At 45.9% G+C, this 22,842-nt stretch overlaps 1 protein-coding gene across 3 annotated transcripts in view; it reads left to right on the forward strand.

The window, feature by feature from the left end:
- The first annotated feature begins 5,548 nt into the window (after positions 1-5,548).
- TANK (TRAF family member associated NFKB activator) overlaps positions 5,549-22,842 on the forward strand; it is a 137,184-nt gene continuing 119,890 nt past the window's right edge. For 2 of the 3 annotated variants that reach the window (XM_029605596.1, XM_029605598.1), the window contains exons 1-3: positions 5,549-5,778; positions 21,016-21,059; positions 21,386-21,541. In XM_029605596.1, the coding sequence (XP_029461456.1) occupies positions 21,437-21,541 (105 nt within the window). In that variant the 5' untranslated portion in view covers positions 5,549-5,778; positions 21,016-21,059; positions 21,386-21,436. Of the gene's footprint in view, positions 5,779-14,593; positions 14,985-21,015; positions 21,060-21,385; positions 21,542-22,842 lie in introns of all 3 variants that reach the window. The other variant, XM_029605597.1, reaches the window with a different exon arrangement.

A 22,842-nucleotide genomic window follows, 5' to 3' on the forward strand; every position in this document is an offset into this window, starting at 1 on the left:
GACACGATTCACATCCCTATTGCTTATTCCTTTCAGCACCTTGAAGAGAAACAAAACAGGGTCTTTCAGTTACTGGTTAGCAGTATACATACCTGGAAACGTTTGATTTCCACTCACCCTGAGACTGTCATGGAATAGTAAGGTAAGGGAGGGTATGAACACAAACTTTGTCTTACACATACACACTCTAATATACTCACTTGTTCACTCACACACATATGTATTGCCCCCCTTGACCACTTACCTTGTGGGGGCGTTCCTGAGTCCGGGTGAGAGCCCCCCTAGGACAGACTCCATTGGTCCTCACGTTCTTAGCGCCTGTGCCTCCACCTGGGGAAGAAGATGTTAGTGGGTGGGATTTCCCTCCCTTCACCCCAGGAAAGCAAATGGGACTGCAAGGCTGGAATTATGTAGAAATATATACAGTTTTAAAAGACTATATAAGTATATACTTTTCTATGATTTATGTACATTGCTAATAGGATGTCAAACAGTACACTTATCTACTCGCAGGTAATAGTCTCAGTCTACACAACTATATATATGTCTACAAGGTAGCAAGAACATTTAATATTTGCCAATTTGGGGTTGTTGGCCTCCACAGTATACCACCCTATAGAATAGAAGGGACATCTTGCATTTCCGCTTACTCAAGTATTATTTAGGGATGTGAATCGGGCTTCGGACAATTCATTTTCAAAATCGGCAGAAATCGGGGGCTCCCCCAAAACGATAGGAAAACACCACGATATTGATCGTGGGGGTTCCCTTATCATTTTGGGGGAGGGCGGGAAAAACAGCACACAAAAATAACCCCTAAACCCACTCCAACCCTTTAAAAGTAACCCCTTAGCTTCCACCACCCTCCCGACCCCCCAAAAAACGTTTTACAGGTATCTGGTGGTCCAGTGGGGGTCCCGGGAGTGATCTCCCACGATCTCCCACTCTGGGCCGTCCTCCCGCTCCCGGGCCGTCGGCTGCCACTAATCAAAATGGCGCCAATGGCCCTTTGCCCTTACCATGTGACAGGGTATCCGTGCCATTGGCCGGATCCTGTCACATGGTAGGAGCACTGGATGGCCGGCGCCATCTTGTGCTCCTACCATGTGACAGGGGCTGACCAATGGCACTGATAGCCCCTCTGACATAGTAAGGGCAAAGGCTATCGGCGCCATTTTGAATACTGGCAGCCGACGGTCCGAGTGCAGGAGGTTGCTCCCGGACCCCTGCTGGACTTTTGGCAAGTCTTATGGGGGTCAGGAGGGTTCCCCAAGACTTGCCAAAAGCCCTGGTAGTCCAGCGGGGGTCCAGGAGCGATCTCCTGCACTCGGGCCATCGGCTGCCAGTATTCAAAATGGCGCCGATAGCCTTTGCCCTTACTATGTCAGAGGGGCTATCAGTGCCATTGGTCAGCCCCTGTCACATGGTAGGAGCACAAGATGGCGCCGGCCATCCAGTGCTCCTACCATGTGACAGGATCCGGCCAATGGCACGGATACCCTGTCACATGGTAAGGGCAAAGGGCCATCGACGCCATTTTGATTAGTGGCAGCCGATGGCCCGGGAGCGGGAGGACGGCCCGGAGCGGGCGATCGTGGGAGATCGCTCTCGGGACCCCCACTGGACCACCAGGTACCTGTAAAAAGTTTTTTGGGGGTCGGGAGGGTGGGGGAAGCTAAGGGGTTACTTTTAAAGGGTCGGGGTGGTTTTTTTGTTTATCGGCTGGGGCGCAGCCGATAAACAAAACCGTGATCGGGCCCAATTGACAAAAACCCACATGTGAATCGGAACCGGAATCAGAACCGATTCCAGTTCCGATTCACATCTTTAGTATTATTATCCTGCCCCCTTTATTCCAAGTCTCACCTATGTGAATGGGGGCTGTTGTATTTAAACTGTCTCCTTCCGCTCCACTGAGACACAACTCCGCCACCTGGGTTATCACCCTCCTAGGAACCCAATTCCACCTTCCAGATCGCAGCTGGGGTCCCTTCACTTGAGGTGGGTGGGGGGAATCCACCTCCCTCAGTAGGAAGGTTTTTTTGTGGCTTGGGTTTATAGCTCCACTAGGACTCATAGGTGTTTTAGCATTCAATGGCTCTGGCTCTTCACCATATCAGCCAGTCATACACTGCAATACAACCTGGATAAGTCACTTTCTCTCAGGGTGGCTTCTGCTTTATCTGTTATATAACTCTGTACAGGTCACCTCTTAGCCAAAAGCCAGGCAGGATCATGAAGAGAGACAATGTGCATGCCCTTCTTTCCTACCTATCCAATCCAATTGTCTGTGATCTCTGTACCCACATATCTGAATACCCTTGTTAGTCAGGTTGAAATTCTATTTGCTTCTTAGGACTGTTTTCCAGTACATTTCTCTCATAAATCCCTTTCTCAGTCATAGTTCTGTAATTTAGGAGTTTGTTAGTGATATTTCTGACAAATTTTCCAGCAGAAGTTCAAGGAGTTGTGATATGCAAATCCCCTACTGAATATCTAATCTATTCAATGGTCAGTTAAATACCTTCACACTAAGAGGTAGATCCTAAAAAAGTACGCGCGCGCGTACTTTTCTTCGCGCAACCGGCGTGAACAAAAGTACGCCGGTGTGTGCAAGGCTGTGCAAAATCGGCAGCCTGCACGCGCCGAGCCGCACAGCCTGCCTTCGTTCCCTCCTTGCTCGCGCCGCCTCGGCATCCCCGGCACAGGCTGCAGTGCCGGGGGACTCGGGACCGCCCTCCCGGCCCGCCCCCAAAGCATCACCACGCCTCCGGACCCACCCTGGACCGCCCCCTGACCCCAGACATGCCCCCAGGACACGCCCCTGGACTGCCGCCACGCCCCCAGACATGCCCCTTTTACGAAGTCCCGGGACTTACGCACTTCCCGGGGCTTTGCGCTCGCCGGTGGCCTATGCAAAATAGGCCACTGGCGTGCGAGTGCCCTGCGCGCGTAAATCCGGCAGGATTTACGCGCGCAGGGCTTTTAAAATCTAGCCCTAAGGGTTCTGACCACCTTTTCAATTTCATTCCATGTTTTCTGGGCTGGCGGCTCATGTTATACAGCTGCATTGTCCTCCCCTTTTTTTTCTCCTACAGTTCACTTAAATGACAGGATGCTCAAACCTCTGTCTCATGTATGGGGGGGTTGTTTCACATACATGCTCATTCTCTCACACATACACTCACTTCTTGCTTTTTCACAGCCTTTTCTCAGTCTGATACACTTGCATTCATGCCTAGACATAGGCAAAGCCTCTATCGTGAGAAATCCCTAGAGAATTGTGGGGAAAAAGAAAAGGAAAATCCTGTGGTTGGAAGTGTGAATAGTTGTTTTAAAAAAGTAAATAGTAACAAAAATAAAATTTACCTAGAGGTTTGCAAGTTGTTCCTTGCAGTGAGTGATCAGACTGGAAACTGGTGCTGGCCCGTGTGGCATGGCCCTAATGTTTAGGAGCTGGTGAAAGGTACACCTGGGGGGAGGGAATGTGGTGGTCCATAAAAGAAAGAAGAGGGCTGCCCATGGATTCCATCTCACAGGTGACCAAGAAAAAGAGGCCCGTGCATGATCCGACCAGGAGCAGAAAGGAGTCCGTTCAGCTGCTGCTCCATTTCCTGTCCCAGCCCCATGGTATTCATAAATCGCAGGGCTAACACTTCCTTTCTGCTGATCTCGCGAGATAAGCATGAAAGAAGTGCTTGCTCTGTGAATTTTGAATTCCGCAGGGCTGGCACAAAAGGAGCAGTAGCTGAGTGGGCTCCCTCCTGCTCCCGGTCGGATCATGCACGGCCTCATCTTGCCTTCGCCGCTGGAGGTATTGGGTCCATCAGTGATGCTTGAGGCCTGCTTTCTTCCTCCACAGCTGGAGTTTTCGGATGTTGACCCGGAGACCCAGCGACCCAGCAATTCATTCAGAATTCCAGTCACCAGACCAAATCGAGAGTTCCCAGATATGGCAGTATGGCTGCCTGGTAGCTTGGGAACTGGTTTAAGAGCTGATTGGTTGGCATAAGAATTTGACACTAGACAAGGAATCCAGGATATACTTTGTTACTTTGTGTAGGAGTGTATGTACATCTCTCTCTCTCTATATATATATGATGAAACCCAACTCGTGGAGGCCCCCAATCAATTGTATGGATGGAAGTGGGAACATGGCTCGAAAAGTTTGCTCACCCCTGGTGTCAGGTCTGACTGTTTCACACATCTCAAGTAATTTGTTTTTAAATCTCTAGAGGGATTATGCACCAGCACACAGTTAATATTTTTGTTAATCTACTTTCTGAAGGGATATAAGTTTTATGAGATTGCTAGTGTGTGCATCCCTAATAATGTCCATACCAAATTTTTAGGACATGTCACTGTGGACATGAGGACTCTGATAGGTGTGTTTTTAGCAGATCAGTTCATATCTGCAGACCATGGACATGAAAATGCATCCTGGACAGTGGGCTTCTTTAGTTTTGGGTGGAACTTTTTAATTCTTCTCACCTTTCCACTCATCTGAAGCCAGAGAGGATTACCCTCATAAGAAGCCAGAAACCCAACATTCCTGGGGAAACAGCCTGGGTCTTCTGTATATTACACTCTAGCTATCATAAGCCTATCTTCAAAATTGTTATTTGTTGGTACTAAGCACTTTCTTTCTAACTTGATTTTTATTGAGTAGAATATGATTACAGAACATGAAGTGCAAACAAGAATAGTTGTATATAGCATATCCATGAAAAGTAAAATGGACAATAGTTCAGCTGGTTGGCACCATCTTAGTTCTGACCACTTTTTAGATCAACTTCTTAGAAGAGGGACTACAAAGTTCTTCTCTTTCTGAATTAGTTGGCTATACAGAGTCTCCTGATATAATCCTCATCCATATTTTTTTATTAAATATGTATATGCGTGTTATCCACTGCTCTAAGCAGCTCACAGAAAACATCCATTGAACTAATGAAAATGTCTCAATGGTTATAGCAGTGGCCCATGGGCAGGGGGCCTTCATTTTCAGTTTTTATTTTCTTTATCCTGGGAATTTTAATCTCATAACAAAAAAGAGATCTGCGGAAAATTTGAGTTTGTTATAACAAACAGGAAAGAATTTGGTAGGGAAAGTACTTTTTTTGGTTATAACATTGAAATCCCCAGGAAAAATAAACTAAAAATTGAAAACGAAGGTCCCTACCTATGAGGCAGTAGAGCACTAAGGCTTGCAGCTTGACATCCTGTTCTTTCTGGCTAGGTTAACTTGGGTAGGTCACTTCATCTCCTTAAATTAACCCACCTAGAACTAAGTTAACAACAGTGTAATAACTTATCGGACTTTCCCAGGGTAATCATGTATTACTATGAATATTTGTTCCCTTTGCTGTTCTTCCGCCTCCGTCCCACCCATGCTGTCACTCGATCCTCTCTCTTGACCTGAGCCCCTGCACGCACCTCAATTTACACGCCTACGTGCCTGCCCCGCCCCTTCCCATGTTAGCCCCGCCCCTTCAGTAGTAGTCCCTTCCTTCCCTCCCTTCTCTTCTCGCCTGCCCCTCCCAGATCCTGATGACGTCCTACTGTTTGTAGTTCCCCTCCCGCCCACTCCCGGCTTCTCCCTTGTCCCGGGCTGCTTGTGAAGTCATATTGCTGCGACGGGTCGGCGCCGAACGATGACAGTTTCGCCTGTCAGCCGTCGGGTGCAGGTGGCCGTGCGCAGTGAGCCGGGACGGGAGAGGAAGAGCCCGGCGAGCCGCGGGAGCTGGGACCCGACGGCTGGCCGGCGAGCTGCTCATGCTGGTGAGTACCGCAGCTGAGTGGGACGGACTTGGTGCAGTGGCAGCCCTCGGCCACCACCGGGGCTCTGACCGCCGGGATGTTCTTGCTTTCGCGTGGCAAGGAGCCGGCTTACCGTTCCCTGAACCTGTCCCGGGCACTGGGCCTCCGAGCAGAGAAGCTCTGTCTTGGGCAGGGCTGCATCCTCGGCCTCTAACGCGTGGGTTGTGCTTTAGTCCCGCGCAGCACTTTACTCTCCGTCTGTGCCCCTCCTGTCTCGGGCACACCGCGGAGCAGCGGCGCTTTAAAGCCCGGTTACTGCCGCCAAACAGCTTTCTGGGAAACCGGGCATCCTTCCAGGAGGGTGCTGGGCTGCCTTCCTCAGGGAGCGGTGTTTTTAGTGGCAGGGTTGGATGCTTGAAAATGACTCTGAAAAAATGAAAAAGCGAATATAAATAAATGAGAAGTGCTCTCTTGTATTCTGTTTGCTGCACTACAAATGCCCTGCAAAGAACTGCCACTTTGGGTGACACTGATAAAATGCTAGTGTATGGAATACTAATAATGGTTGTTTTCTGGAGGTCGGAGAATTTTTTTGATTAGCTTAAACTCTAATTATTTTATAAGCTCAATTACATTTTACCTTTTCTACTGCTCTAATAGCATGAAAGATTAAGAATTAAGCATGGATTAATGGGTGGACGTATTTTGGGAGCTGCAATAACGTCTTACAAAGTTTGAGGTGGTGGACAATTGTGGAATATTTTTATTACAAAAAGAAATAATGTGCTTTGCTATTTAAGAGGCTAATAAATGAGTTAAATATGTAGCTGTCGTAGAAGAATTTAAGGCTTTATCAAGAAGCATTAAACTAAATGGGGGTAATTTCCAAAAGGATTTACGCACATAAACGTAGCATGTATCATGGCAATTGTCAAAAACCTATTTATGTGCTTAAAGTGCAGTTACATAGGTAAAACCTATTGGCAATTCAATACCTTATATTGTAGCAATCTTCAAAAGCTCACCTGTATGCTTAAAGTACATTAACAAGTGTAAAACCCAATTTTAAGCATGTAAACTTTTTGCGAATCCCCCCCCCCCCCCCCCCCCCCCCCCCCCCAATGTATACAGTACGATTTAAAAAAAAAAAGTTCTTTGCTTTGCCTTGATTTTAATCAAGGCAGAATCCCAACATGGGTCACAGTTATTGTATTTTAGAAAAATTTATGCAGCCACCTTTGAGGTGGATGGCCATGCATGCTGCTTTACAAACTGTTGTGACATCTTGTGCAGGGAAACTGGAGAAGGAAGGATGTTGTGATTACTACTCAATTACAGTTGGAAGCACAATGTGTAATTTTTCATATTTACTTCTTGGTGTTGTCGACATATGCCTGTGTGGGCAGAACTGCATTTTTGCGCATGTGGGACTGCCCTTGAAACTTTTTGGATAGTGTCCATGAGAGTAATTTGCTTCTGTGGAAGGCTTTTGATTTCACACTATACAATTTGTTGTCATTATTGATATTTACATGTGTTTTAGCGAATTAAAAGCGTACTGTATGGCTTTGGAAAGATTAGGATAAAACTGTAGCAAAACATTTCAGAATGTTTTCAGTCAGTATTAATGATGCCATTTCTCTTAAGCTCTATGAATTGATTGTGTGACTGGTAGATCTGATGAGTGGTGAAAATCTTTGAGAAGTTAGGCTCTAGAGATTTTGTTTATCCCATCTGAAACCATAAGGTGGCCATGGGTGATTAGTAATTCAGAGGGCTTTGGGGAAGAATACTTCTAAATGCTGTCCTAGGTTTGAAAATTCATCCTTGAGTGCCCAAACAGCAGCAAATAAGCCATTAATAAGCATTATTATTATTTATAATGACACATTTGGGGCCAATGTAGCTCTAAGCCATGAAATGCATTATAAGCCTCGCTATCCTTTTTCAGATATAAAGTCATTTTGGTGGCATTTGTCCCTTATTGTAAAGGGAGGAGGAAGCATGCTGATGAATGACGACAGTATGACATATGGGCAAAAAGCCAAAAATGCCCCGTCCACACCTCAGTCACCAACATTTTTTTCTTAAGCCCTTGTTCAGTATATCCTAGAGAGTCTGACTAGAGAAAGAAGCAAGAGCAAGACTCACATTAAAATGTTTTTGTTTTTTTACAGCCCAAGAACAAGCAGTAGTTAGCAAGTAACAACAAAGGTCACTATGTGTCAGAATGTTATAAAACACCTGTTCCCATGGATTGCTGGATTTGGATTTAATTACTCACCTTGCCAAACCTGTGCTCAAGGTGATTACAATAAAGGTTTAGTCAGTAGGTCCTTGCACCAGAGGACTTACAAGCTAAGTTGGTACTTGAAGCACTGGAGGATGAAGTGAATTGCTCAGGGTTACAAGGCATGTCCATAGAAGCAATGGGATTTTAATCCTGGCTTTCTTGGTTCTCAGCCTGCTGATCTAACCATTAGGCCACTCCATCTGTCACTTTTTCCTTCTTCATAGAATGACAACTGCTGCGCCCATTAAGGTACAACATAGCAGTATCCTGGCAAAGCTCATTTTTTCCATATGCATATTGTTCAGTAGTCCTCATCCTTACTACTTCCATGGCCTGACAGCTCACCAAAGTCCTCTACAGAAGACAAGACCTGGTCAGACCAGGAGGGAAAAGTAGCTTCTCCACAGAAGGGTGGAGAAGCTACCTGTATATGGCGTCCTATCCTTCTGGACGCCATATACAGCATCCCCACTAAGCATCCATTTCCTAGCCTAGCATGTAGACAGATGGACCAGGACCAGTGAGTTTATGCTTCCCTACCAGCAGATGGAGAAAGAGCAAGCTGATGTCACAATATATATAACCCTGCAGTAACCCCAGCCTACCAGTATTCTCCATCTCAGCAGATGGTGGACGTGCATCTCCCTTTGGGGAATGCTTTGAGCTTTTTAAAGGAGAAATTTGAAATTCTAAATTCAGGAAAAGAAAGCCCCACTCTCCTGCGGTGATACCTAAAGGTCCCTCCCCAATTGAGAATTCCTGAGGCAATTTCCATGGTCCCTCAGAGGTGTGCCTTGGTCCGGTAACTGGTTTCCCAGCATGGACTTAAGCTGCTAGTTCAGTTGAAAGGCAGCAGACGCAGGAGGCTGAGCGCGGCAGTGATGGCAAATGCCCTTCTCCCCCCCCCCACTGCAGCTGGAGATAGTCTCTGAACTCAGTCGGTAAACGCTGAGCTTGGGTGAGGTTTTAAAAAAAAAAAAAAAAGAGAAAAAGTTTTTACCTGAATCAGAGACAGAGGGGTTTCAGATCTTCCTCTGGTCTCCGTTCTTGGTGAGCCCTGCCGACATTTGTTCCCACTCCGTTTGGGTTCGGAACTGGGCAGCCAGGTGGGTTGAGTGGCCCCAAGTGGGCTAGGCTCCGCACTTAGGATTTTTTCTTGCATGTTGCGTGGTAGGCCTCGGCGGCTGTTTTCACGCACTCTTATGCGTGTTCTGCTGCCCTCTATAGGCCTTCAGTGTGCCGGCTCTGCGCATGCGTTGTGTGCTCATTTTCGGGGCATGCTTTTTACGCGCACAAACATATTTACATGCTTGTCTTTGCGCGTAGGTTGTGCGTGCACCTTGCCATGCTTTCTTCTAGGCGCTTATTTTTTGGGCACATTTCATTTTTGAGTGAGAGCCGTTCCTACGCACGTTTACCGTAGCGTTGGTGCCGGTAAGCAATAAGCCTAACGGTCTTCTATTTCTGGCTGCCTGTCGTATTAGGGCTTCTCAGCCTGACCTGGCTTCTAACCTGTGTCAGCACTGCTCAGATGCTCAGGGAGAATTGTCTTCCTTGGATTTGCTAAATCTGGCTCTTCCCATTCTGTTGATGGGGTGGTCATGGCCTTGACTGGGGGGACGCCAGATCTTGGTACTCCCTTGATTGGCTCCTCCACGGGCGAGGGCAGTTCTGTGGGACCAGCTCCAGTACCTTCTGGGCTTGGTCTGGATTGAGCTGCTTTTTCTTGGGTGGAATTTTTCAAGACTTAACAAGCCTTCTTTCAGGCACAGTCCTCCGCAACCTCAGCTGATGTCCTCCTCCCTCTTCCAATCCTATTGCTTAAGCGCCACGGCTTGCTCTCTGCTCCCTGCGGCTGTTCCCGACAGACATCTGGATGGCACTGATGATGAGATTTGATCCTGATTCCCTGGAAGATGGGGAAATTCCTCCAGGGCTGGACCGTGTCTAACCATGTTGCGGTTCTTTTCATAGAGATGAGCTGCCAGCCCTGGTTCTCAGATCTTGAAACGGCTGGGTGTTCCTGGTTTGGGATGTTTATGTCAGAGCTGAGGAAAGAATCCCATTTTGGTTTCCTTACGTAAAGCCTCTTGATTTTTCCCGGTGATGGATGCCATCTAGGAATTGATTGATCTGGAATGGGATGCCCCAGAGGCAGATTTTAAAGGAGGTCTGACATCGGAAGGCCTGTACGCCCTGGATCCGGCTGTGAGAGAGCATTGCATTTCCCCAAAGTGGATGCTCTGGTATGTACCTTATCTAAGCGGATGACTATTCCCATAGAGTAAGGACCGGCCTTGAAGGATGTACATGAGAGAAGGATGAGGCTATTCTTAAGCAAGCCTTTGAGGCAAGTGGCGATGAATTTACAGATTGCCTCCTGTTGTGTCCTAGTGGCGAGATCTTTCTGCTTCTTTCTCAGGAGGGTTGAGTCTGGAAAGAATTCCAGAGCGGTCATGGTGCCTGCTGCCACATTTTTAGCAGACGCAGGCTGTGATTTGGTAAGGACCTCAGCCAGAGGAGTGGCTTCGGTGATAGCGGCCAGAACGTCAACTTTAGTTGCAAAATGTGTCAGCTGACACAGCTTCCAAAGTCAATCTTACCAGGATGCCCCTTTAAAGGCTCGATCTTGTTTGGGATAGAGTTGGAAGAAACTGGCCAGTAAGTGGGGCGAATCTTTGGTTCCTCGGTTACCAGAGGCTAAGAAACAATTACAGCGCCTCTTGGTAGGAGAGGTTTGTTCCCGGGGTTCTGGGCTTTTTCGTCCTTACAGAGGGACGACCTTTCAGTGGACTTGGCCTTCGGTAGGTCTTACTCCTTTCGTCCCCTGCAGCCCAAGAGAGGAGCGGGCTTCAGGTGGTGGACCTTCCCAAACTTCCAATGATGGTTTGCCGACCCACTTTGCAGAGTATGGAAAATGGGGAAATTCCTCCAGGGCTGGAACTGTATGAAATAGGGGGACATCTCGCTCTCTTTTATTGTCAAGATCCCATCAGACTAGTGGGTCCTGGAAGTGATACGCAAAAAGTATGCATTGGGATTTTGCAATATTCTTTGGGATGTGTTCATGGTGTCCCCTTGCCACTCCCCGCAGAAGAGGCAGGCAGTGGAGTTCATGTTTCAAAGGATCCTTAGACTGAGGGCTGTGGTTCCAGTGCCCATGTCTCAAAGTATGGGGAGATATTCCATTATTTTGTTGTGCCCAAGAAGGAGGGCTCGTTTTCATCCCATCTTGGATCTCAAGAAGATCAACTGTCACTTGAAGGTGACTCATTTTCAAATGAAAAACCTTACATTCTGTAATAATGGCGGTGCAGTTGGGGGACTTTCTGACCACCTTGAGTCTGTCAGAGGCTTACCTTCATATTCCTATCCAATTGGAACACCAATGCTTTCTACACTTTGTGGTGTTGGGGCGCCATTATCAGTTTCAGGTGCTGCCTTTTGGTCTAGCCACCGCTCCCAGAACATTTTCCAAGATTATGGAGGTAGCAGCGGCCTTGCAAAAAGAGAGAATCCTGGTGCACCCATATTTGGACGACTGGCTGATTCGAGCCAGGTCTCAGGAAGAGAGCCACCTGGTGACACAATGTTATCTCCTAATTGCAGGAGCTCGGTTGGGTGGTGAAGCTGACCAAGAGCAATCTTCAACCATCCCAGTTGTTGGAGTATCTGGGGGTCCGGCTCTACATGGGACAGAGTTTTTTCCTAACGGAAGTTCGAATCCAGAGATTGATAACTCAGGTGCATCAGTTGATGAACACCATATGCCCATGTGGTCCTACCTAGAAGTACTCGGCTTGATGGCAGCTACCCTGAAAGTGGTGCCATGGGTAAGCACGCATGAGTCCTCTTCAGTGCTCTCTATCTCTTTGGAACCTGCAGTCTCTGGATTATGTGGTTTGGCTCCACTTCCTGATGGAAATCTGCTCCCGCCTCTAGTGGTGGTTACAAGAGGATCAGCTGAGAAAGGGGGTTCACTGTCCTTTCTGGCCTGGTTGATACTCGCGACAGATGCGAGCCTCCATGGTTGGGGGGACTTACTGTCTTGAATTAATGGCCCAGGGGCGCTGGAATGCCAAAGAGTCCTGCTGGAACATCAGTTGCCTGGAGGTCTGGGTTGTATGGCTGGCATGCTTGCAGTTCAGCCACAGGCTGCGGAATCAAGCAGTTCGCTTGATGTTGGACATCACGACGGTGGCCCCATCACTCGTCAGGGAGGAACCAAGAGCCAGCAAGTGTTGCAGGAAATAGACCAGCTGCAGAATGATCTTGGCCTCTCACATTGCAGGAAAAGACAACATAAGAGTGGACTTTCTCAGCAGGCAGGAGTCTGGACCCAGGAGAGTGAATGTTGTCAGCCAAGGTGTTTCAGCTGATTGTAGATCGCTGGGGTCTTCTGTTCCAAGACCTGCTGGCAAGCTTCTCAAAATGTGAAGGTTCCCTCACTTCTACAGTCGCAGGAGAGACCCATGGTCCCTAGAAATAGACACTTTTGTACAGGTCTGGCCAGAAGACAGATTGCTTTTTGCCTTTCCTCCGTGGCCCTTGCTGGACAAGATAATTCTCAAGATCGAAGGCCACAGTGGGCTAGTACTCCTGGTGGGTGCCGGACTGGCCCAGGCGTCTGTGGTATGTGGATTTGCAATGTCTCTTGGTGGAGGCCCCCCCTTTGTCTTCCACCGCACATGGATCTGCTTCAGCAGGGATTGTTTCTTCACGAGGATCCGACTCAATTCTGTCTTATGATTTGGCCCTTGAGAGGGCTGCCCTGTTAAAGCGTGGTTATTCCTCTACGGCAATTGCCATCCTTACTCTCTGCGCTCCAAGTTCTCCACTTCCTTGGCTTATGTGCGGGTTTGGAGAGTTTTTGAGACCTGGTGTGAAGAGCAGGGTGTTCTTCCTTGTTAAGTTAAGATCCCTCTCATTCTGGATTTTTTGCAGAATGGATTGAATAAAGGCTTGGCCCTTAATTCCTTGAAGGTGCAGGTTGCAGCTCTTGCCTGTTTCAGAGGCCTGGTGAATGATGTTTCCTTGTCATCTCATGCTGATGTGGCCTGTTTTTTGAAGGGATTGGAGCACCTTAGGCCTCCCTTGAGGTTACTGGTTCCATTGTGGAGTCTTAATTTGGTGCTGGACTTTTTGGCGGGCCCAACGTTCCGACCACTGCATAGCCTTTCCTTACGGTTGTTGACTTTGAAGACCATGTTCCTGGTGGTTATATGTTCTGCATGTCGGATTTCTGAGCTGCAGGCCTTGTCTTGCTGGAAGCTGTTCCTTTGGGTGACCCTGGGGGCGTTACAGCTGCGCACTGTTCCATCCTTCTTGCCCAAGGTAATCTCGGACTTTCATTTGAATCAGTCCATCTCCTTGCAATCTCTGGATAAAGTCAGGAATGCGGAGGAGTTTCACCTTTGTGCTCCTTGGATATTAAGTGCCTTGTCCGGTAACTGAGGTTTTTTCAAAAGACGGATTGCCTGTTTGCTCTCCATGACGAGAGTAAGCAGGGCTCTCCGGCTTCGTGGATTAAGGAGGTGGTCACGGCCGCTTATGTGGATGCTGGAAAGCCATTGCCTACTCAGGTTAGGGCTTATTCCACTAGGGCTCAGGCAGTGTCATGGGTGGAGGTTAGTCCGTTGTCTCCCAACAATATCTGCTGAGCTGCGACGTGGTCCTCCTTATACACTTTTTCCAGGTTTTATCATCTGGATGTGCAGGACTGGGAGGATGCAGCCTTTGCACGTGCTATGTTGACTGGGCTGCAGGCAGCCTTCCATCCTGATGGGGAGTAGCTTTGGTACATCCCACTGGTCCTGAGTTCATTTGTCTACACGCTAGGAAATGGAGAAATTTCTTACCTGATAATTTTGTTTTCCTTAGTGTAGACAGATGGACTCAGCTTCCTGCCCTCAGCTGCAGCATAAGTGTGTCAGTAGTCCTCCTGTGGGGCTCTGGGTCCCAAGGGATTACTGGTAAGTGTTCATCTTGTCCCTTGCTTGGGGTACCTAGAATCTTATGTGAGTTCAGTGTTTATGGTTGGTTGAGTACAGTTCTGGTTATCTGTTTATTATCATAAGAACATAAGAAATTGCCATGCTGGACAGACCAAGGGTTCCATCAAGCCCAGCATCCTGTTTCCACAGAGGCCAAAAACCAGGCCACAAGAACCTGGCAATTACCCAAATTACCCAAATCATGTTTTCTATCAAGTTTTTTCAGGTCTGTCCACAGTTGCTTTTGAAGAGAATACTGGCAGACTGGGGTCACTGCAGGGTTTTATATGTTGTGACCTCAGCCTGCTTCATCTCCATCTGCTGGCAGAAGAGCATAAACCCACTGGTTCTGAGTCTATCTGTCTATACTAAGGAAAACAAAATTTATCAGGTAGGTAATTTCTCTGATAATACAGGGTGCTCTGCCTTCACAAATGCAATTACTGGCAGGACCCTGTATACTTGTACACAATATTCATTACCCCAATAGAGAAAGTAACCTATATGTTAGGAAGCCCTTCTCACCTCCTGCCTTTTCTGCTCTATACAGGGTTACTGCATGTTACCTGACTAGCCAGATGTGACATGCACAAACAATTGGACACATCTAGAACCAGAAGACTGAGCTTAACCACTCACTTGTCGTAGCCATTTTATAGATCACGGTTCATTGTCAGAAAAGAGCACAGGGTGTTTTCAGCTGTGCCGAGGGAGCACAGACAGATGTGTTATTTTTAAATGGCGTGGAGACATCATTTTAGCAGTTTTGCTGGACGTTGTATAAAGGAAGATCGTGTGTGCTCATTGCCAGAGTGCCAAAAACAGAAAGCCACTCTGCAGCTGCCTCCACCAGTGCACTGCTGGTCTGCCTTTAGCGGGTCTTCCCAGACAAATACTGGGGCAACACTGACTAACCCTGCTGGATCCTCCTACCAATGCTGGTAAGTATCCCTTTTTCCATGACCCTTAATGTGTGGGGGAGGCTGAAGGTTCTTGCACATTGTTGATATTTCCAATGTGTGAAGCCAGAATGAGCATGAGCGGTAAGAGTTAAATTTTTGTGCTTCGTGACCATGCTGTTAATTAAATTGTGTTTCTGTTGTGTGTTGTGCACACTGATCCATTCCCCAAAATCTTCTACTGCTGGTTTGGGGGTCAAAGTGGGGCACCCTATCTCCCTGGCTAACAGAATGGCCAGGTGGTGGGAATGCAGATGCCTCAAGTGGTAATGGAGGACCTGCAAAGGTATAGGAGTCCAGAATACCAGATCTGGCTGGTAGAGGACGGTCACCCCATGAGAATTATCCTTCCCATGTCTCTAGATATCAAGCATAGCAGCCTGCGGTGGCTGCATGTGCATTTTCATCTGACAAATGTCTGGCATGCTGGTGTGGTATTCTGTGCCTGTGTACTTTGTACACCCATTGCTTATATCTCTCTTCTTTGCACCTCTGTGTGCACATGCTGAGGTATAGTTTTGATTGTGTGCTCTGGGCACAATCTTCTGTTGCATGCCAGGGAAAGGTACGTGCTGTTTTCGTGCTGAGTGCAAGATATCTGTATAACTCTTAGCTGTCATATAGTATATTGTTGTCATCCCTAAACATGTCCTCATTCATGCTATTCAATCACTTTTCAGTTTTGCATCCCAACCGTATCAAATTTTTCAGCAGATGTGAAGTCTGAGGATCATGAGAGGGGTATTTTTTTTTGGGGGGGGGGGGGAACACATATTCCATGAATACACCCATACAATTATGCTACTTAATATTTTGATTTTGCATCTGGTCCATACCAAATTTTCATGAGGTTTCAGGAAGCAAAGAGGAGTTGGACATGGGTATTTTTCCATATATCCAAGTACAGTAGATGCATGTGCCGTCCAGAAAGTAGGTACTATTAGTTCTGTATGGAACTTATAGCTTGTTTAGTTTTTTGGGGGTTTTTTTTGTGTTTTGTTATTTCTGAAATTTTTTGAGGAGAGGGATTTGTATATAATGTTTGGGGTTTTTGGGTTTTTTTTGTTCTTTTTTTCCTTTATTTTATTCTTTCTCTTCCATCTTGGTTTTCTTTAATGCTGGGGATAGCTCCTCCTAGGCTGGGGCCTGACTGCAGCAGTGGCGTCTCCTCTTCTGGGTCCACTGCAGCAGAAGTGGCTCCTCCTTGACTCAGGCGAGTGCCAGATGCCAATTTAAAGAAGCACTTGTGACCTGGCACCTAGGAATTTTCAGCTTGATTTCAATATTTATGTCCAGCGTGTAAGCAGAGAAAAAGTTATGATTAAGTCATTTAGATACATGAAGGCAATGAATAATGTGCGATAGAAGCATTTTTTCAGGGAAAAAAATGCTTCTAGAAAAAGGGGTCATGATGAGTCTGGTTAAGAGGAAAAGGACTGATGGGGTAAAATTGTGTTTAAATGCAAAAAAGGCTGAGAATGGCAACTGTGGAAGAAGTAGAGCTTTGATAGTACCTGAGATATTACTCAAAGAAGAAAAATTGAGCAGACAGTAGAAGTCTGTCTTTATCTGCTATCAATGACTGTGTTTCAAGGCAGTCAAAAATTATCTCGCGAGGTAGTTTTCTCTTGGTTGGAGATCATAACATTTTGTGTTAGGGATTTCTATTATCATGTTCCAAACATAATTTTGCAGAGTGAGTAAATGTCTAACTATGCCTATGGACTCTGTCCTATCTGTCCAGTCAAGAATGGCCTATTTGAGCCTTGAAATGTATTTATTATTCATAATCCGGTTTACATCTCCTTATATTCCAAGACAGATCTGTTTATTACCAGTTTCACACATCTCTTGCTAGTCTATTTTATTTATTTTTTTATTTTTTATTTATCCACTTTTACATATTATAAACAAAGAATCCTTTGCTTTCAATCAGGGGAAATTACACAAAATAAGAAAAAATATTATACATTTGTTAATTGTACTAACACAACTACTTATAAACATATCCATTTGATCCCCTTTGTTCTAGGCAATATCGGGGGAAGGAATATAGGAAAAAGAGGAGTACAAAGGAAAAAATAATTAAACAAGACTCCCTTAACTATTCTATCCCATTCCTTTATAAATTCAGGAACCAGATCTTCTTAGGTTATAGGGGTTTCCTTCCTGGGCATCTATGAGCCCCTTAATTGCTCTGGATTATAAAATATATAGGTATTCCCCGAGTAACTTTACTACGCAATCTAGCAGGATAACGCAAAGAAAAATTTTGCCCCTAAAGATATACCTTCAGGGCGCAATGTTAAAAAGGATTTCCTGCGTAGTTGTGTAACCCTGGAGAGATCAGGAAAAATACGGATTAATCCACCCAAATATGTAGTATTAATAAGCCTTAAAATAGTGTTTCATAATTAGGAGGGCTCTATCAAACTCTGAAAACAGAGAGACAAAGAGTACAGTTCTTTCAGCAATCTCAAATCCAGAGCTTTCCAAATACTCAGATAAGTTGTTAAAATTTCCAGTTTCCCCCACAGGGGATATCTGTATCTGGCTCTGTCCTTGTCTTAGAAACAAAATCTTTTTAACAGCTGGAGTTTGCTCCTCTGGAATCTGCAGGATTCTTTCATATATCTTTTAAAAGTTAATAGTGGTATCTCCCCCACACTTTAGGGAAGTTCAAAACCCTAAGGTTTAACTGCCTAAGGTAGTTTTCCACTGATTCCAGCCGTCGTGTTAAGATCGCCTGATCCTTCACACATATGGCGTTGATATCAGACACTTGTTTTAAATCTGTTTTAACTTGCTGTAATTCTTGTGATTGTTCTGTTCCCTTCAGATGTAATTGTTTTTCAATAGAGTCCATTTTATGGGAGATCTCCTCCGTTTTTAGGGTTTGTTCATTAAATGCCAATGTTAACCCCGCTACCAAGTCCCAAAGGGACTCCATTGTGATTTCCGCCGGTCTTTTAATCTCTATGGGACCTCTTACAAGGCCACTCGTTACCTCTCTTCCACCCGCTGCTGTTCCCGATCTCTGCAACACCTTCTCATTTCTGTGCTAACTCCATGCTGCAGCTTCGAGGGGGTTCGAGGCGTCGGGTGACCCCCCCTACACTCGCAGTGCCTCCCGGCAGTCCACCCACAGGAGTCGCTCCTGTGATGCATCTCAGCAGCGACTCGACTTGCCCGGCTGCACTCGATGAGATAGCATTCGGCGGTAATCGTGGCTCCGGGGGGGGGGTCAACGATATTTCCCCAAGCGGAAAAGGGACTCCTCCTCCCGATCCGCTAGCGGGGCTCGTTGCACCATATGGTATGAGAGACGCATATTGCAGAATTACACGCTGACCTGCGGGAAGTGAGGGCTCGGGTGGATAAACCCTCACCTTCCCCTTTCTTTTGTGCGGCATTTAGAGAAAGAAATTCAATTGAGGTAAGACGAGAAGCAGGAGCGTCTGAATATGCGTCGTTAGGGAGCCATCTTGAATCCTCTCCAGTCTATTTTTATTATTGATTTTTCCTTTTACATAGACCTGTTCTATTTTATGTTTACTGACTTATTGTAATTACATAGCGTATAAATAAAGTATTCTTAAAATTCTAAAAAGAGTGAATATCTTTAAGGCAATATTTCAACATAGCTGATCAAAATGTTTCTTTATTGAAACACACAGCTCTGGATGGATAATACCTTAGGTAAAAATAACTTTTAAAAAGCATTTTTGGCTTTAATATGTGGTGGGGTTTTTTTTTTTTTTGTTTTGGTTCCTTTTCCCCAGGCTTTCCAGCCATGTCTCTTTTTGTATCTTCATGTATAATAGTGCCCAACGTGGAGTCTGAGGCTTACCAGAAATACAGGACCTAAAATGCAGCATAAGCAAATTGCTGCACAGGGTGCTGTAGTTGTGCATTTCAATAAAGCAGACTTTTGCCATGTGAAAATGCTGCCTTCATGTTCTGCATTTTGACTTTGTTGTCAGAGGAGTAAGCTGCTCCATTTCCAGAATCTCTTCGCTTGGACTTTTTACAATGTATGATGAGAATCATCAAGCCTATTTTAAATGCACTGTATTAGATGCAGGGCCGGTGCAAGGGTCTGTAGCGCCCTAGGCAGACCAATGTATCACCGCCCCCACAAAACCCACCCAGAGTTTACTCCTGGGGGAATTCTGTGCTACTGCGAAACGCAGAATTTGTGCAAATTTCCCCCCCCCCCCCTCCGTGCAGAATTGCCAAATTCTGCGCAGAAAATAGCAGAGGAGACCCTGGCATGCCGCGAACGGAGCGCGTCGAAAAGGGAAGGCCCCCATGTGCTGTGGGACGCGCTCCGTTCACAGCGAAGATGAAGGCCCGACGCACCGTTCACAGCACACGGGGGCCTTCCCTTTTCGCCGCGAACGGCATGCTGGGCCTTCATCTTTGCCGTGAATGGAGCACATCCCGTGGCATGCCAGTGAGAGAGAATGTGTGTGTGTGAGAGAGGGGAGGGTGACAGAGAGCATGGTTGGTAAGAGGGGGGTGGGGAGGGTGAGAGAGCAGGAGTGTGTGAGAGAGAGCATGGGAGGTAAGAGGGTGGGTGGGGGGGGTGCTTGAGTGTGGGTTTCAGAGAAAGGGAGCCTATATGAGGAGAGGGGGATGCCGGTGAGAGAGAATGTGTGTGTGTGAGAGAGGGGAGGGTGAGCTTGGTTGGTAAGAGGGGGAGTGGGGGGGATGCTTGAGTATGGTTTCAGAGAGAGAGAGCCTATATGAGGGGAGGGTGACAGAGCAGGAGGTTATGAGAGAGTATGGGAGGTAAGAGAGCGGGGGGGGGGTGCTTGAGTGTGGGTTTCAGAGAGAGGGAATCTATATGAGGAGATTGTGAAGGAGTGTGTAATTGTGTGAGAGATTGGGAGCTCGTGTGTATGAAAAAGGGATTGTGTGTATGTGAGGGTGCTAGCCTGTGTGAAGGGATTGTGTATGTGTGAAGGGCTGCGTGAGAGAGAGACATAGGTAGCCTGTGTGAGGATGTATGTGAAAGAGAGAAAGGGAGCTTGTGTGGGTGTGTATGCAAGAGAGAGGGCCCTGTATGAGGGGATGTGTGAGAGAGTGAGGGAGCCTGTATGAGGGTGTGTGTATGTGGCAGGGACACTCTTACAGTGAATTTCTAGGGAAATTCTGCTCAAAATATTTAAAATTCTGCAACTTTAAGTAATAACTTTTTTCTGTAATTAATTACTTAAAGACTGTCATGTAAATTGTGTTATTTTGACCAATATAAAGTTTGCAGAATTTTCAGTTTTTGTGCTCAGAATTCCCCAGGAGTAAGAGTTGAATGTGGACATCTGCCAGTGGTAGATATATAAAGTTATGGTCACCCTCTTACAGTTATTTCTTTTGCTCGCTCTCTCTCCCCCATGTCACACAAACCTAGCAAGTGCTCCAAAACTGTCACCCCTCCTTTTCACATTTTGAAAATGGCATCCTGCCCACTAATGCCACCCTAGGCAATTGCCTAGTCCTGCCTAATGGTCACGCCAGCCCTGATTTAGATGACACATTTTAAAATTTTAACCAGAACTGTAGTATTTTTCATTCAAATACAGGACACTTGGCCACCATAAAAGACGACAGGGAGTCCTGACTATTTTTTGGTTTACTTTATTGCAGTACAAGATTTTTGCCAATGATGATCTAGTGGTTGTTTATGGATCCCCAGTTCTCAATATTGTACTAGCTGTAAATGAGTCATCTGTTCTCTGGAATATATTGTTCCACACTAGAGTGGAATCTTTCTTGTTTTATTGGTCATTGCTTATCCTATATTTAGTTATTTAAAATATTTATAGCCTGCTCCATCCATAGTTCTAGGCGGGTAACATAAAGCACATACATAAAATCATCAAATAAAACAGCTTAAATTTACTCATCTTGTGGAGCCTACAAAGTTTAAATTAAAACTTGAAACTTTTTTTTTTTTTAATTGTGAACCTGGGCCTAGTTCAAACATTTGATCTCATTTCCTTCTCTGTAGGGCCGGACCCATGCAGCTCTTCTCTAAGAATGCCAGTGATCATGGTAGGTGCACCATAACTCCAGTGTTGGATTGTCTTCTGTTTACAACTGTTTCAGATAATACAATATTTTGTGTGGGTTTATGTTTATACAAAAGTACCTGAATACAATCCTCTTTGAAGTGGCTGGAAGGCAGAATATAAATCAAATAAAATAAATATGTAGGAAATGATGGTGGCAGGGGTTCATCAAGGTTTATTATCCATTCTGTTTCAGACTGTAATTATTCCTTTACTTTGGCAAGAAGCATTTCATTGTATAGCCAAATTAAAATATTCTATTTTCAAATGGTCTTGAATCTTTCCTTTCTATTTTTTTGTCATTTTAAGGTTGTCACTGTATAGTGTGGCTTTTCTAGTGATGATACAGAACTGGAAAATATGGATAAAACTAGTGGCCTTGGAGAGCAACTTAACAAAGCTTATGAAGTCTACCGACAAGCTTGCATGGAGCGAGACCAGGCTCGAAAGGAATTAAAGCAAAAGGTAGGATTTTTTTATTCAGTCTCTTAGTTAGGAGAGTTGTGATATTATTGAACTACTTAAATTTGTGGCCCTGGTTTCCTGTGATTTCACAGTAAGGTCAACAAAATCTGACACTTACTACTGAATTGCCCAGTCCCCCACTAAATTGTTGGCATTCAGGAAAGGGCAGCTGAGCACAAGCTTAGGGGGGCCTGCCTTTCTTTCCTCTTTCTCCATGCCTTTGTCAAATTTTGTTTTTGATCCAGGGCCAGCTGTTTCTAATGGGCAGTAAGAGAAGAATGACTAATATCCCCTTCTGCGCCTTCTGGAGCTGGAGTCATGGTTCGAACTGTGCCTCAATCCAGCATCTCTCACAGTTCAAACCATGACTCTGGTCCTGGAAGACAGAGGATGATGAACATGCAGCCCAAGATGCCGCAGCTGCTTTTGTTTTCCTGCCAGCCTACTTAGTGGCAGGGAAGAGAGAGGATTGACTGGGGCAGGGAAGCATGCGGTTGGGGGGGGGGGGGGGGGGAATCAACTGAGTAGGTGTGAGGAGAGCATTGGCTTGTGAGGACAAAATCTGTGCCAAGGGTGGCTAAGTGAAAAGGGATTTGCAAAGGGGATAGCTAAAATTGAGGATTAGGACAGGATGTGGGTGTACATGAAAGGGGATCAGCGTTGTGAGAGAGAGGTGAGGGGTATAGATGCAAGGTGGAGAAGGAGTTGAGGAAGAAGGTATTGGAGTAGGATGGAGGAATGTTGTGAAAGCAAGGGGAAAGGGGATTGGCATAGGGTAGAGGGGATATTGTGGGAGAAGGAAGAGAGTATCATCTTGGGGTGGAGGGGATGTGGATAAAGGAAGAGGGAATCTGCGTGGGTGGAGGGGATGTTGTGGATGACGGGAAGAGGGGACTGGTGTGAGGTAAAAGGGCTTATGAGAAGGGTTCAAAAAGAAGGGAAAGGGAGGAGACTATATTATTCTGGAACCATTCTGTCAATTGGATCTTTGTGAATAAAACAGCATTTGAATGATTTAAAAGCTGTCTTTTGAAATATGAAACAGCATATATAGTTGCTCCATGCATCCATATTGTGCATCTTTTACATGCGTATGTGAGAGGCTGGTTCAATCTATCTTTTTGGACTGCTTTATAATTTTTGATGCCATGAGAAAATCAGTATAGCAAAATAAAATTACCATTACCATTGCATCTCACTCTCTCAGGGATGAGCGCTGGCTTTCCCACCTGGTTAATACCTGTTTATGAACTTTTTCTTCAGAAACTTGTCTAGTCCTATTTTGAACCCCATTATGCTAG

The sequence above is a fragment of the Rhinatrema bivittatum genome, chromosome 6 (assembly GCF_901001135.1).
Source record: "Rhinatrema bivittatum chromosome 6, aRhiBiv1.1, whole genome shotgun sequence".
In the NCBI taxonomy this organism is placed as follows: Eukaryota; Metazoa; Chordata; class Amphibia; order Gymnophiona; family Rhinatrematidae; genus Rhinatrema; species Rhinatrema bivittatum.